This window comes from Nanorana parkeri, unplaced genomic scaffold (assembly GCF_000935625.1).
Source record: "Nanorana parkeri isolate BGI_ZX_2015 unplaced genomic scaffold, ASM93562v1 scaffold145, whole genome shotgun sequence".
NCBI classification, from domain to species: Eukaryota; Metazoa; Chordata; class Amphibia; order Anura; family Dicroglossidae; genus Nanorana; species Nanorana parkeri.
This window is the reverse complement of record NW_017306413.1, coordinates 1,357,085-1,373,854: the sequence shown is the minus strand read 5'-3', so window position 1 is coordinate 1,373,854 and position 16,770 is coordinate 1,357,085. Positions and strand designations below refer to the sequence as shown.

At 42.3% G+C, this 16,770-nt stretch overlaps 1 protein-coding gene across 1 annotated transcript in view; it reads right to left on the bottom strand.

Annotated features, from left to right (window-relative positions):
- Positions 1-715: 715 nt before the first annotated feature.
- GTPBP4 (GTP binding protein 4) overlaps positions 716-16,770 on the bottom strand; it is an 18,460-nt gene continuing 2,405 nt past the window's right edge. Inside the window, exons 3-17 of the mRNA XM_018554180.1 lie at positions 15,731-15,834; positions 15,515-15,651; positions 13,336-13,436; positions 12,211-12,303; positions 11,279-11,470; positions 11,126-11,191; positions 9,622-9,711; positions 9,426-9,536; positions 8,264-8,341; positions 8,123-8,174; positions 6,814-6,914; positions 5,261-5,458; positions 4,672-4,734; positions 2,801-2,941; positions 716-917 (exon numbers count right to left, since the gene is read on the bottom strand). Of these exons, the coding sequence (XP_018409682.1) occupies positions 765-917; positions 2,801-2,941; positions 4,672-4,734; positions 5,261-5,458; positions 6,814-6,914; positions 8,123-8,174; positions 8,264-8,341; positions 9,426-9,536; positions 9,622-9,711; positions 11,126-11,191; positions 11,279-11,470; positions 12,211-12,303; positions 13,336-13,436; positions 15,515-15,651; positions 15,731-15,834 (1,680 nt within the window). The 3' untranslated portion in view covers positions 716-764. The remainder of the gene's footprint in view (positions 918-2,800; positions 2,942-4,671; positions 4,735-5,260; positions 5,459-6,813; positions 6,915-8,122; positions 8,175-8,263; positions 8,342-9,425; positions 9,537-9,621; positions 9,712-11,125; positions 11,192-11,278; positions 11,471-12,210; positions 12,304-13,335; positions 13,437-15,514; positions 15,652-15,730; positions 15,835-16,770) is intronic.

Here is a 16,770-nt window from a genome sequence, read left to right as displayed (position 1 = left end):
CCGGTACTCTAAGCATGGAATAAAAAACCACACGTTTGGTGGAGTCCATTTCACTTTAATAAATATGATCTGACACTTCATATTTATTTTTCTCGGGGCACATTTCAAGATGAGATCATTGTGGGTGGTTTCAAGGCACTGTATGCTGTAAAATATATCTAATTCCAGATAGGTGGTTGAATAAAACCTGTAAATGGAAAACCAAGGGTATTCCAGATTGGTCCACAAAACTAAACTGGTCAATGATGTTCGGTGGGACCGTATGGCACGGAGGAAGCTCTACACTGACCCCCATACACACAGTGCGACATGGAGGGAGGTGTACACTGACCCCCATACACACAGTGCGACATGGAGGGAGATGTACACTGACCCCCATACACACAGTACGACATGGAGGGAAGAGTACACTGACCCCCATACACACAGTATGACATGGAGGGAGATGTACACTGACCCCCATACACACAGTGCGACAGGGAGATGTACACTGACCCCCATACACACAGTGCGACAGGGAGGTGTACACTGACCCCCATACACACAGTATGACATGGAGGGAAGAGTACACTAAACCCCATTACACACAGTATGACATGGAGGGAAGAGTACACTGAACCCCATTACACACAGTGCGACAAGGAGGGAGGTGTACACTGACCCCCATACACACAGTGCGACAAGGAGGGAAGAGTACACCGATGGTCACAAGTCCTTAGAGAAGCAGGAGAGGAGTGAAGGGCATGCTTCTACTCCAGATGGGCTTATCGTCTGTCGGTTTTGCCAGCCTTCCTTTTACCAGCCAGTAGATGTTTGGGCTTCAGGTCAAACACGTGCCTATCAGCCTCTCCTTTCTTGCCCATTCGGTTCATTTTCCTCTGGGATTTCTTCATTATTATCTTGGCTTGCCTTGCCATCTAATTAACAGACAAAAAGGTGATTATTAAACAGTAACAGCCAAAATTTTAATTGCAACTACAATAATGTCAAGGGGTAAATGAATCAAAACTGCTGATCTCTGTTTGATAAAGCCTTTGGAGAGATTGAACGCACGTGTACAGTGGGGTTGCTTTGCATAGCCCCTGCTATGGACAAATCCACTTCCATGATGTCACAGACTGGCTTGTGCATTTCTCTCCTGCAACCTCAGCATGCATTCTACTTACTCCTGCTATTCAATAACTAAGAAAGGGGATCCAAGAGCTACTGCAGGGAGCTCTCATCAATTGAGTCCCAATAAAATCCATGGCCATAAGATGGCTTAGTGTAACAATGGTGGCAGAACTGGCCCTTTTTAAAGTACACCTGTCATGAGCTAATTATGGGGACTGCCATCCCTGAGCCCTGTTCACTCATCATTTCATATATGTTCACAATCAAACAACATTTGCCATGCATGTGTTCACAATATTGGATGAAGCATGCAAGTGATACGGTTTATTAACTTCAATCTATAAGCCTTTTCACATCATAACGAGGTGAATTTTCACATTCTGGAGATGTGGGTTTTGTGCCAAATATCTTCTTTTTAGCCAATTTGGCCAAATAGTTTATTTCTTTTTTATAAGTTTAATTTGAAAATATAATTTTTTTAGTATTAATTCCAATGAGCCCAGTCCTGCCACCAGTTAAGTATTTGAGGCATGTTAGTTGCCATTTTAGAAGGAGATAGAATGATACCATATTGTGACTTTAGGTTGCATACATCTTAATCCCAACTGAAGTTGTCTGCACTTTGAAAGGAGTTATCCAGGGTTTACAAAAACTGTATCAAATTCAATCAAATACGGATGGTCGCAGGATAGTGGAGCTCCGGCACAGCTGAAATCCTAGGGCTGAATCCTTAGCACAGAGGACTCCCATGATACTACCCATGTGTGCCCCTGACCCCAGCGACCGTCGGAGAGAACGAAAATCTAAGAAAGGCCCTCGGAAACTTACTGAATTTTTCCGCTCGACGGGCTCGCCGCGGACTCAAGATGGCGCCGGCTCGTCCAGCACCCTGTCCTCTCTGCAACTCTCCGACAGCCGTAACGAGCGGGAGCCGAAAGGAGGTGGGAGCCAGGTGACCGCCAACCCGGCAAAATCCACGCCCAGACTGGACTCTGGGGGAGCGCAGATACGGCCTGGGGAGGGGGACGAGCGGTCTGGCCCTACTGTGCATGTGTGTGAGGAGATGAATAGCACCATTGAGGATTGTCCCACTGCTGATCGCCCCCTGCTGGACACTACCCTAGGGGACGTGCTTGTGTCTCTTGGGTGCTCCCTGCATAGAGATGTGCTTTTTGCTGCTGAGAAGGGATGTTGACGCCCTGGGAGACGGAGTCGTCCACGTCGAGGACAAGATGGGGGATTATGCGGAGGCCCATAACGATCTTCTCGTCTACCAACTGGCACAGTCAGGTTCTCCGTTGGGGATTAATGGCGGTTAAGATTGTACAGCGCTCCTGCACTTGTATCACGCTGCCGTTCAGAGGCGACACCCGGAGCTTTAGGAGAAGCTGCAGGCTCTCTACATCCGCGTCTTGTCACCGTACTGCTCTACAAAGATGGCGCCGGTGTAGTCGGCTGCCGTCACGACTGCTCTGCAGTCGTGTAAGCATTTCACTGCATATCATACTTGTACGATTGTGTATGTGACAAATAAAATCTATCTATCTATCATCTATCTACCTATCTGTAGGGCAAAATTAACTCGGAGGGCATCAACATAAGAGTGAGTGGAGCTGGCCTCTTTACAATATCGTAAAATCAAGTAGCGAACAATCAGATCTACAGTAACACATGAAGGAACACTGACCTTGGGATCACGAACTCCAGACTGGTCTCTTGGTGGCCTGGAGTTGCTTTGGCTGCGGGTAACTGCAGTCGGTGGCACAGACTCTTCACGTTTACGCTTCCTCTGGAGGCTTCTGGACCTTGCTTGCACTGCATAATGAGTCTGTAAAACAAGAGCCAGATAAAAAAAAAAAAGAATTGAGCCTATGACTTGCTTATAGAGACAATTACGGGGGGGGGGTTGGAGGGGGAATGCTGCAGGTATGAGGTGGAAATGTGCATAACAGCAAAAGATTCCTAAATCTTCCCATCACAGATTTCCAAATCCAAGGCCATTGTTCCAGTGCTAATTGCTAAGCCAAATTCCCACTAACATCACTATGTTAGGCAGCCTCACCCGCCAATAGGAGTATGCAGGCATTAGCATTAGGGTTGCACAGATAACAAGTACATGTACCGATACTTTTGAGCTCCAAGACTAGACTAGAGAAAAATAAAAAAATTAGGAGGCAGCTGTCATTTGTAAGGAGCACACGGAGCTCCTGGGATTTGTACATCTCTGTTTTAAAGTACGATTTTTTTTTTATAAATATAAATAAAGGGATGCACAGATACCAGTTTTGCGAGTACGAGTACTGGTACTTGCCGAGTACTTACAAGTACGAGTACTGATACATTTTTGTTTATTGTCATGTGACAATACAGACTAATTATTTCAGGACAGTGGTGGAGCGACAGAGCCAGGTCCCAGCTGCAACCGCTGCAACCCTGATAGTTCTCATGAAAATGCCGAGTATCGGCACTGGTACTCGAAAAGTATCTGTGCATCCCTAATTAGCATCATCATTTACCAAATCATTGCCTCTCAGAAAAGGCCTGAGATTCTGCAAAAGCTAGCAGAGGTGAAAGCCACATTCTCAGCTCTTTTCAGGCACCATTTTTCTAACATCAGGGTGACAGTTAGTGGCCAAGTATACGGATAAAATGTGACAGGATGCAATGCAGCACAATGAGCTCATAGTGGTATATTGGGAAGAAGATCACAGTGTTGGTACTGTGTCCAGGCCTCCCCATTGATGATGGGCACTGCAAGGGCAGATATTTAGCAAGCCAGATCAGAATGTGTGGAGGTGTTGTGGACTAAGCAAAGTAATATTATAAAGAGATGCAAAGCAGACTGGGGTTGAAATATTGGGCAGTGAAATGAAACTGGCTCATTGAGAAATGGGGTTCATTGTGGCCAAGCAGAAAATATGAGTCAGAATGATTGATTGCCTTTAATATCCTACTCTGTTCACATTTATTTCAACCATCAGCTTTTCATTTTATTCGGCAGCTGTATAGTGCTGGAAATAGCATTTCACAAGATGCAGCTTGATAGCTTTTTATGCATGTCTTGTGGCAATGTGTTGAACCTCATGTACATGTTTTGCTATAATGAACTATTCACTTTCAGTTTGCAGTCATTGAGGTTTGGAGATCCACAAGTGTTAGCATATACAGGCCAATGAGAACAGCTCACTTGAAAGAAGGATTAAAAACGGTCATTGGTCCCCGAAAGCAGACAGGTAGACCCCGTGGTTTACCCTCCTCTGCCAATGGAAACCATAGGCTTATCATACAATATGACATATAAGATGTGCATTGCAACCCCCCAAACACCCGGATGTGGCATATGATGTTATGCTGTTAATGTTTGATCCTTAGCCAATTAAGCGATTGGGGCTAGCTGATATAGCTTTACTTATTACGTTTGTATATGTACTTTATCATTACTCGATTGTGTTTGTGTTGTATGTGTACTGTAAAATGTTGGCTCAAAGTAAAGAATTTTTTAAAAAAACAAAAAACGGTCATTGTAAATCAAAGTGCTCTCTTTGAAGGTCCTCTTACCTCATTATTGCTCACATCAAGACCCAAGTCATTCATCTCTTTTTCCAATGTCTTTTGTTGAACCTGTAATATTAGAAGCAAGAGAAGACTCAGATCTATACTGTGGTATACTTTACCTATTGTGAATAAATCGTGTGGTACGTTATACCTATCGTGATAAACAGTGAACATAATTACTATAATGTGATTATGGAGTCAAAGTTTTGAGAAATGGGATGTCTGCTGTAAAGAAATGAAAACTAGTATACATGTTTAGCACACTGTAGTCTGGTGTACCTACCTGGCACAGTTGATATACCGTGTTTCCCCCGAAAATAAGACACTGTCTTATTTATTTATTTTCACGAAAAAAGACACTAGGTCTTATTTTCGGGGTAGGTCTTACTTTCGGGGAAACACGGTACACATTTAATATATTGTCTTTCTGGAGGAAACTGCAACCGTATAGAAATCTAAATTTCCTAAGGCACCTTAAAAAGTTATGAGTGGTTTCCACACGTTTCCCAGCTTATTCAGATCAGACCGGAGTTGTTTTTCGTGATTGCTGTAACTGTCATATTGAATCTGATATGCGTTTTGGACCATTTACCTTCTTAACAGTTCTTGGCAGTCTCGGGCCATGTATATCTTTCTCCTTTGACGCGAGGATCTTCAGTTTTTTCTTTTCGCGGATCTGTTGAGCAAGCTGTCGTATTTCGGCCATTTCTTCATCCTCACTCTCAATATCACTATCATATTCACCCGCTGCTTCTTTCAGCTCCTCCTCTTTCTCCAGGTCTTCCAGTTTCTAAAACAAAGTAAATACATGCTGGATATTAAAACTATACACAGAGAACCCCAATAACAGGCTAGGCAGCCAGTTTAGACCTTCACATGCTACTTTTGAGGTTCACTGAACTCTTTGGATAGTATACACTGTTCACAAGGTTTTGTATTTTTTGTGTGACATATAACAAACACACAGGAACTCCACACCACAAGAAATTGAGACTCAACAGATCATTATAAATAATTTATATCTGCTTTCCTTGCAAAGGGACAGAGCAGCCAATATGCAAACAGACCCCATCACTCTTACAAATGGATTATTTAAGAAAACCTCATCAATTTTGAGACACAGTCAGCTTCTCCTATCACTATGGGTCATTATACAGGCAGCTGCGACTGCAGTTAAAAACCAAGAAGAGCTCACTGTCCTAAGGGAAGTATGGACAACGGCATTCCAAATGCATCTGTTTATTGACGTAGATGCATCAAATCACATTCGGCGCAACGTTTCGGGGTCACGCAGGATCCCGTTCCTCAGGCAGGACATGCAACATTAATCACATATCCTGCCCGAGGAAGGGAATCCTACATGGCCCCGAAACATTGCACTGAATGTGATCTGCTGCATCTACGGCAATAAAAAGGACGCATTTGATTTGCATTTGGAGTGACCGTGTTCATACTTCCCTTTGTGCATAGAGATGGCTGGCATCCTTCGACCACCATTGCATCCACCTAATCTACATGGAAAACGTGGTCAGGAGTGGATTTTTACTTGAGCTCACTGTCCTGACACCAATTACCGTATTTTTCGCTCCATAAGACGCACTTTTTTCCCCCCAAAAGGAGGGGGAAAAAGTGCCTGCGTCTTATGGAGCGAATCCCGACACCCGAGACATGCAGTTTCGGGCGCCGGGCGAGTAGTAGGAGCCACTGCTCTTTTAATACGAGTGATCTAAAGAGATCACTCATATTAAAGCCGAGCAGCGGCGGCGATCGAGTTCAGCAGCAGGAGCCACTGCTCGTTTAATACGAGTGATCTAATGAGATCACTCGTATTAAAACCGAGCAGCGGCGACGATCGCCTGCTCTGTGTCATCACTGAGACCGTGGCGCTGTAATCACAGCGCCACCTGTCTCAGCGTTCACTAACTGCAGCTTCTGTCACAGCTTCTGTAATAGAAGCTGTGACAGAAGCTACAGTCTCGAGTGCTCCATAAGGCACGCCGGACCTCCCTGCGTCCTATGGTCCGGTGCGTCTTATGGACCGCAAAATACGGTAATAGTGAGCAAAAGTAGTAAAACAGCTCCAAGTTTCATACAGACAGTACAGAAGCTGCATATTACCCACACCAGAGACTCATTCGAACTCACCTTCATGATGTCTGGATCAATATAATCTGTAAGATTATGACCCTGCCAGATTTCCGGGATTTTATCAAACTTCTCTGATGGATTCATTAGATCCCAGTATTCTGAAACAAGAAGGAAAATGTATGAGCAAATTACTTTGTTCTGCTATCTTTAGGAGAAGGTATGATAGTGACCACAAGGCAGTTATTTTATACTACTCTGGAATGGATTTTAAGATAAATAGCACTAAAGCACAAATGAACCTTTAGTTTAAATCAGCTTAAAACATTTCAACAAAACAAAATATGCTCAATAGTTAATAGTTTACAGTTGCTTTTCTTTCTAAAACAGCCACAGCCCGAGTAAAAAATCCTGTAAGCAGCTGCAGAGAGGGACCCATGCTCTTTGTGTGGCAGCAACGATCTCATTGCAGAGGTCCGACATCCCCCCCACCCGCCCCAACTAAGCAAAACCAATAGCTTTGCAAGCTCAAACTTAGCAGGGATGTGTCAGACCAATGCAGAAAGATCACTGCTTCCCCACAGAGAGCAAGGGTTCCACTGTGTAGTATCCTGGCAGGACAAAGGTTTTATTACTCTTTAGCTGTAAGACACTGCACATCTTTTTGTTTGGATGCACCTGGAATACATTTTGCTAAATTGAATTAAAGTTCAACCGGGCTTTCGGGCATAATGCATTCCTCCTTGATACTGCATGCTGGTTTCATATGCTATTCACAGTAACCTTGTGATAAGACAGGACTGCCATTGCAGACCTCTTTCAGAAGCTTTTTGAGTAGCATCCTCCAGTAAATATGAACAAACATTCAGCTGCCACTTGTTGCAAGACAGTGACTCTCTATATGGTGAACCTGAAGGATGGGTAAGATATCCAAATAGAAGCAGTGGTACCTTCTAAAACACCAATTGTGACATGTTCACTTTACAAGACAAAAATCTTTAACATTAATGTCTGCTGTTGGCTTAAAACAAATCGATACTGACCAAAATATGGACGCTGCCATTGCAGCCCACCTTGTGAGAATGCTGCTTACCCGCCTATCTATTTTCTAACCAAGAACAAGCATTCAGATTAGAAAGTCAGAAATCCTAAACGACATCCGATTTCTAGGTCATGACAGATAAGTAACATGTATTTCCAAAAAAGGAGGACAGGTCAGCTAGGGCAGTCACTCAGCGCAGATTTCATTTAAATATAACCAAGAAGCATGTACAAGACTCCACATAATTGCCATAAAACGTCCTTTACATCTTTTAGATTAGAAAAAGTTAATTGGAAAAAAAATGAATTGGAAAACGTGAATACTCACTCTGCAGATCCAGGATATAATCATCCCCCATCTCCATTTCCAGGTCTCTCTCCTGCAACACAATACAGGCACATTATAAAACTGCTCGCTGCTGTAATAAAACCATATAAAACGTGTGTCTTTATAGGCTGGGCTACTAACCGATTTCTTCTTTGAAGCATCTGTATCCATACGTTTTTTTCTCACCAATGCACCCTCTGGAATAAAAGGTGGCCTTACCTAAAATGAAAACAGCCGCCTATTAAGATAAGATACAGGTGGTACAAAATGATTTGAGATATCCTTCATAAGGTAAACACTTCCCAGACCTAAATAATTCAATGGAGGATATGATGAAACAGATACGCAAAGCAGAGATTACCTCCAGTGAAAATCACATGCCAAAATATTAATTGGATGCAGTGATACAAGCAGCTGAAACCTGGAAAGATAAGCTTGACCCTGATCTCTTCTCCTCGATCTCTTTATTGGTCAGTGAACTTGGAGGCAGGACGTGTGAACTTATAAAAGGAAAGTCAAGATTTCCAAATAAACTTTAGTAGCCTATACATGGGTCTATTGATTGCTTTGATATTGTTTTGTTTTCCAATGAATGTAACCTCGGTGTATACATATATTTTCATCATATGCCCAGTTTGAGTTGCCCAGACTTGTAACATGTTTTCGCTAAATAGGCATCAGGCGAGGCAAAAAACAAATAGAAAAACCCCTTAGGCCACGTCCACCTCATTTTCCGGACCAGATCTGAAACGCGGTGCATTGCATTTTGCCACTATTTTATCGTGTTCCAGAGTTGTTGTATTTTAGCTTAAAATGGGCTTTCAGGTGCGGTCCAGTGCGTTTGCGTGCATTCCAGACCAGACAAAATTAGACATGCAGTATTTTTCTGGTCTGGAAGGGACTGCGCTGGTGTGAACAGAGGTTAGAAACAGTATAGGGATACATTAAGATGTATTTTGGGTCCGGAAACAATCTGGCCTGGAGATGATCTGGATATGGTGTAACCAGGCTTTTAGTCTAAGGCTAAATGTCCAATTATTCCTCGGATATTACATTTACAAGCCCATACATTTATTTGGCATAGATTCCTAGTATATCTGTAAAACACATGTTAGAAGGAAAGTCCCTTTGCCAACATTATAGTTTTTCTACTAAAACTATGTATTCTATGTATAATTATGTTCCTCAGAGACACAAAACACCATCCTCGTTCCAAGTCACATCTTCATGAACAATTGTAACCACACTGTAAAATGAGCAATGAACCAAAAAGAAAATGACATAAAAGATGAAATCCTCTCACCTTATCATCTCTCTTGCTTGGTATGGCCAGGTGAAGCCTATTGAGCACATCATTCACTTTGTTTCCCTTCATCTTGGTCTCCACTCGGTGGGCTAATAACCGGTCACAAGCCTGCGTCAAAGAACAGACTCCATTTAACAAACTCAAGATACCCCAGGGTATTTTGGCCACATGGAACATTCTAGAAATGGCATACCTCAGTTTTGACTTGGATCACACCTTCCTCGGTCAGGGTGCTGGTCTCTAGCACTGGTAGCCCTTCATTCTCAAAGTCCTTAAAAATGTTCTGTCAAAAAAATGGCAGTAGACTGCATTAAACTGCTATAGCAGGCAAGGGCTCACACCCTAAAATACACCCCATGTCACCCAGAGTTTAAAATTCAACTAAGTCCTAGGTATGATACAATACATTAGAACAGAGCCTGCCAAGGAGACCATTGTGTGTGCTATATTACACTAAATAAGAAACCAATTAAATGACTTGAATCAATGGTAATTCTTCGTCAGTGAGTTGGCCATCAGTGCCAGGAGATTAGTTTGGTTAGCTTTCTATACACAGAGTGATGTCCTACCCCAATTCTCCCCCCTCAAACTAATCCTGTAAGCCTAACACTCGAGGCCCATTCAGACCTCTCCACTGCGGTGTATCACAGTAACATACACAACACACCATGCACACGTTCACACATACCGATAACCTATACTTTGTAACAAACTAAATTCACTGTTCAGATGAAGTCTGGAAAAAAAAAGAGCTTTTGGAATTTGACTGTTTTGCAAGTTGGAAGTCTTAATCCTTCCAGTTTTAAAGGCCAACTACACTGTAGTTAATTACGCCACAGAGGAACAGGGACTGTACATCTACCCTGATGTAATGAACCATGGTAATGTAAACTGTAAAACGTATGGAACAATATAATATACCTCATAAATGCCCATACACCCCTCACTTGCTAGAAGTATTCTATTATGTATTTTATTACAGGTATTTATAGAGCGCCGACAATTTACAAAGCGCATTACATAGTTGCACATTCACATCAGTCCCTACCCTCAAGAAGCTTACTATCTCACATGCATACATACAGGGACAATTTTAGACAAGAGCCAATTAACCTTCCAGCATGTCTTTGAAGTGTGGGAGGAAACCGGAGTACCCGGAGGAAACACACACAAGCACAGGGAGAAACTCCTTACAGATAGTGACCTGGCCAGGATTCAAACCAGAGACCCCCAGTGCTGCAAGGCAGAAGTGCTAACTACTACACTACAGTTTATAGCAAGCTATAATCAAAAGGAAATCTAGGGACACAGAAGCATCACTATCAATGGAAAAAAATATATAATCTGTAATAAGGTCATTTAAAAACATTTAATATGTACAAAAAGCCTAAAACATTCTTATACTGAGGCTTCAGCTATGTAATTAGCAGTACGGTAAGAAATAGAATATGAATAAAACTGGCTCAAACTTTGGTATAAAAAAACAACAATTTTTTAGCTGACCAGACACCTCCAATATGTGCAAATAGTACAGAATCACTGAAGCAAAGCTCTATGTGATCACTATGATCCTGTGTGAACTCATTGCTGAAAAGATTAAACTGAGGGTTCACGGTATACATTATCTATTAAACAGAACTTGCTCTGAGCCCTCTGCACAAGTTCCCCATTTTATGACCCACTCCTGGCTCTCTTACCTGCTCTTCCTCGGTCAGTTCCGAGACTCTCTTCACATCACACTTGTTCAGAACAAGAATTAAAGGCTAAATGAAAAGTACAGAAACATTACATTAGTTGCTTACAAACAACAATTAGTTACTTATTTGAATACAACATTCCGGAGGACAAACCTTATTGGCAAACAAAGGACGGATGTTGTTGAAGAGCTCCACCTGCTCCTCTAGGGTGTGTCCACACTGCTCTGAGACGTCCATCACATACAGGACGGCAGCGCGAAGGTGAGCCAGGGCAGTGATAGCTTGCATCTCAATGGTGTTCCTTTCCTCCAGGGGGTGATCCAGAATACCTGGTGTGTCCACAACCTGCAATGTGCCACCGGGAAAATATGTACAGTTAAAGTGATATATTACTAGCCTTTGTGATACTGCAGCGAGTTCTGACATACTAGCCTTCTCTACAGATAAAGAAAAGTCGCAATAAGAGAGTGAACCAATCTGTTCATAGCTGCAGCAGCCATGCTGATATGGCCTAATACACAGTCGCCTATAGTCAGCACACTCAAGGGGTTATGGGGAAGGGGGCAGGCTGGAAACTGCTTTGAGTGCCATTTTTTTTTTAAATGTTCTGTACACATGGAATAAATTATAGTACCATTTTAAGATGGAACCAATACATTAAAGAACTCCATGCAAAAAAAAATCTTAACCATTGCAGTGGGACTCCCCCCCCCACACTGCAAGAGTTAAAGTACTGGTTTTGTACTGGAGCTAAAAAAAAAAACAGTTATACTCACCCGAACCACGATTCCAACTGGCTGTTAGACTGGTCACTTCAGCCTAATTCCCCCTCCGCTCCAGCGATCTAAGGTCCTGTAAGTCGCCATGTCCTATACAGGATTGGGGGTCAGGGTTAAAGGGACCAGTGTAGGAGCCAGCCGGTGGATCGGGTGAGTAACTTTTATTTCAGCTTCCTAGGCAAAATTAGTACTTAACCCTTGCAGTGCAGGGGTAGCCCCTCTGCAAGGGTTAAGATTTTATTTGCCCAGAATTCTACCTTAAATGGGGGCAATATAAAATAAAGTTAAAGTTCAGTATTCACCAACCTGCCAGCGGAGGTATTTATAATCCATGTGTCCCACAAATAATGACTTGGTGGTGAATGCATACGGCTGCACTTCTACGTCCGCCCTGGTTACCTGAAACACAAAGAACGATCAGTCCAGAGATCACTACAATCTACACACTAGGTGGCATGGATAGATTCTACTTCATATCATCCATAACATATCGATACTCAAATGAATATAAACCACCGATGTTTCTCATGTGTGGGATGCATAACTACACTATGCAAAGTAAATATGAATAGGTTTTTAACTGTCTAACATCTCCATCACTACAGGGGTTAAGAAACTAATACATTATCTGGATATACAAGTGCAAAAAAAAAAAAAATACAAAATATATACACACACACACTTTCAGAAGGTTTTGGCAATAGCAGTCTTTATATTTCTCTACTGACAGGTTCACTTACGCAGTTTCTATATCACTGCCAGGGAACTGGTGTAGAGCCCAGAAATCAGATAATAGCGGGTTTCTGAGGATTCCCTTGTGACAGACCCACTGAAATGAACCCAAATCCACCAAAACACCACAATGTCAGTGCTGGGTACCAATATCATTTAGCAATTACTTAACTACTATATTTAAAACAATAAGGGGAATATTTATACATTTTATAAAAGCAGGGAATCTGCCATTAACTGCAAGTAGATATTCCAGGTGCATGTGTTTCATATGACAGTGATAGCTTTACCACCAGTGGAATTTTTGGAGAAAGTCAAGGTTTAATAAATATGCCTCTAAATATTACAGAATGTTTAAGCTGCACAATGTTTAACCTGTTGCTGCCAGCCATGCGCATACTGTATATGTTGCGGCACTGTGCTCCCATATACGTGTATGTACATACATCCCGCACCACTGTTCTGTGCTGGGAGGGGGCTCACTCAGGGCTACCCTAACATTGTGACTGAGCGGACACTGTATGATCGGCAGCCAGTAGGATGGGCTCCTGATCATGTTACCACTGTGAAAACCAATCACAGTGATCGCATCATCAGGAGGCAACCTACCATCATCTAGTTTAAAGAACCCCTTAAAGGGCCACCAAGAGATGACAGGAGTAAATGGAAGTGCAGAGAAAGTCTGATTAAAATACAAACCTTATTTATAAAGCTGGATTTACCGACGTTTGGATAGCCACAAAGAAGCAAGGTGCGTGTATTAGGATCAATAGTTGGCAACCGAGACAGATGTTGGCGAACTGTACAAAGAAAACAAAAGGTGGTAAATAGATTCCAAATGGCATCAACATAAGCAGACCTCTTCAAACACAAAGCTGGAAATACATGGGCTGCTGTGCAAAACACACAACTTCCACACATCTGTCCAGCCAACTCACCACAGACGGAGCACAAAATATTCCAACAGAGAACACTAATAAAATGGGCAAAATGTTTCTCTACCCAAAGTACAACACTGCCCTATAAAATCAGAAAGTGATTACAGACTTTCATGACAAATCCCAAAAATAAGATAACACTCAATATAAGTGATTAGTTTTATATCCCTTTTTGACTGTTTATATAAAACTTTTGTTCTACAAATAAACTTCTCTGGAGAGCAAATTCAAAATGTTTCAAGTTAGTTCCATTCAGAGAGTGATTGATACCCAAATATATAGTCAGAATACAGTATAGTAAAAGTGTCACAGAGTTGAGGGGATGACCATACACAGATAGAAGAATAATACTCGAACCGTGGAAGTTTTAAACCTAAGTGACAACAACCTAGTTAAAGCTATATAACAGACACCATAGTATTTTTGTTCCGCTGTCACAGAGTAAGCCAATAGATCAAAGCAAAAAAGAAAAGGCTCTGTTAACCAGTAACGACGTGACTGATGCTTGCATAAGTTATAAAAACCACACTGTGGGACTGTACCCCATGTCCTAATACACCTTGCAGACAAAGTCAGGGGTCACGTGGAGAAAGAGTTAAATGCGAATCAACCCAGGGGGTCCAGATCTAAAAAAATGGGGGGGGAGGCAGCCCCTGGCCTTGCACTACAAATAAACATTTTACATACAGGGTGTACCCATAACACTGGTGTCACAGAGTGTTATGAGCACTGAGGCAGAAGCAATCTGCTTTCAGTTTTCTGCTCTCTAATTGAAGCCGTGTTAATGTGACATTTTTAAAGGAGCACAGATTTTGACCTAGTGCTCCTTTACAAAATATTCATAAGAAAATATATGTCATATTTATCAGCCAAAACAACTTTACCAGGGATGTACCGAAATTTGGGCCGAAAATTGCACTATGGGCAAAATGCCAATAGTATCAGAATGGCTCCAGCTCGGCCTCCCTGACAGTTTCTCAGCTCCCAGGTGGGCACTGCTCTGTGTCCCATCTGATCCCTGCCTGTGTCGGCAGAGGGAGCGGGGAGATTGATGCAGCCGTGTACTGATTGCTGAGTGTTTGTAAATAACTGAGGACATAGTAACTAGTTACTGTGTCCCCACTTATAAATGATCAGGAAGTGCTCTACATCACTTCCTGTTCATTTATGACTGTGGACATAGCATCAGTTACTATCTCCTCAGTTTATGAATGGACAGTAGCACTCAGTATAGAGGATTCCTTTTCATTTATAACGGGAGGTGCAGAAAAAGAGACTGAGGACTGTGTCCTCAATCTATTTTTCTTTTTTAAAAGGGAAACATCAGGGTTTTTGGGCCAACAAATTTTAAACTTTCCGTTTCGGTCTAAATATATAATTTCGGTGCATCCCTATAAATTGCGATAACAGCAAGAAGCTCCTGGTACCAGTGTTGGAGCCTATGGGAGTGGGGATCAGGTAAAAAGCCACTTGTACTCCGGTTGCCCAGGGGGAAAAAAATGACTTAACTCAGCCCTGGCCTTCGGTGCTTCTGGGAAGGCATTGGTGGCGTCACTGTACATAACCACTGCCTCCTGGGATAGCTGGGTGCTTATAATTCTGAAATGATGCACTCCTGCAATGGGCTTGAATGCAATTTTTCAGGAGTATGAGCTCCCAGCTCTGCAAAAAAGCATGGTGACGTCATCTATGTCTCCTCGAAGCCTCAGAGGCTGAAGAGGTAAGAATTTATTTTTCAGGCAACCCGATTGTTTACAAATGGCTTGCAGAAAAAAGCAGATCTTCCACTTAATTTGGAAGATCTGCTTTAAGGCGATTTATGCTAATTCTCTTGATAAAGTATAGTAGGAGGAATTGTTCGGGTCACTTTAACTTCATATATTCCATTAATATACTGTATGGAGTCACACAATATACGGCACAGTACGACATGGAAATACCTTGCTCCAGATATTCCAAACTCTGTTTCTGCCTCTTGATAATAGTGCACATGCGTCCCAAAGCGGCTCGTTTCAACTGTTTGCAACGATATAAAGAATCTCCGTATTTCATCAACCTCACATAATCCTTGGCCACACTGGAACAGAACACAAGCGGTCAGCTGAGCTCAAACAAGATGACTTATCACTACAATATAAAACGAAATCTTCACTCACTTGTCAATCAGGTTCTTAGCGATATTGATCTGCCCCAAAGCCAGTTTGTAATGGTCTTTGTCATACAGGACATTCATTAAATCTGCATAAAACGGGTGCACATCCTAGAGAAGAGACAAAAAATGTGTAATAACGTACCCCTGAACACATTACGTGATACTAACAGTCAAAAAGTTTTAAGGCGGGTGTGTGTGTGTGTGTTGCTAGGAGGTCCATAACCCTGTATGTTCTGCAAGCTGAGGAACTCATCAAGTGTTTTTTTGAAGCTGTTTATGTTCTCAGCAAACACAGCTATCTGTGGAAGTGTATTCCACATATTTACCGCACTCACAAAGTAAAATAAAAAATTACCTTGCGAAATTGAAGATTATACCGCACCCCCTCCAACTTCTTGTTGTGCTCTCACAAGTTCTTGGTTTAAGTTGTGCATTCCCAATACTGCAGTCCCCATTGAGGAGTTTGTAAATTGCGATTATGTCTCCTCTTAAGCGTCTCTTCTCCAAGTAGAGCAAATGTAATTTTTGTAGGCGTGCTTAATAACTCATGCCCTCCACCCTCCGTATAAATTTAGTTGCCCTTCTCTGAACTTTCTCTAGCTCATGGACATCCCCCCTAAGGATAGGTAGCCAAAACTGAACTGCATACTCAAGATGGGGCCTATTTTAAATGCTGATGAAATCACGTACAATGAACGCTGCTCCTTGATGTTTAAATATTTCGTTTCCTCCAGAATCAGCTAGTCCCCCGAGCACTGGTCCTGATCTCCTGTTACATCCAGCCCAGAACCCTACTTGCATCAAGTCCAGAACCCTACTTGCATCCAGTCCAGAACCCTACTTGCATCCAGTCCAGAACCCTACTTGCATCCAGTCCAGAACCATACTTACATCCAGTCCAGAACCATACTTACATCCAGTCCAGAACCATACTTACATCCAGTCCAGAACCATACTTACATCCAGTCCAGAACCATACTTACATCCAGTCCAGAACCATACTTACATCCAGTCCAGAACCATACTTACATCCAGTCCAGAACC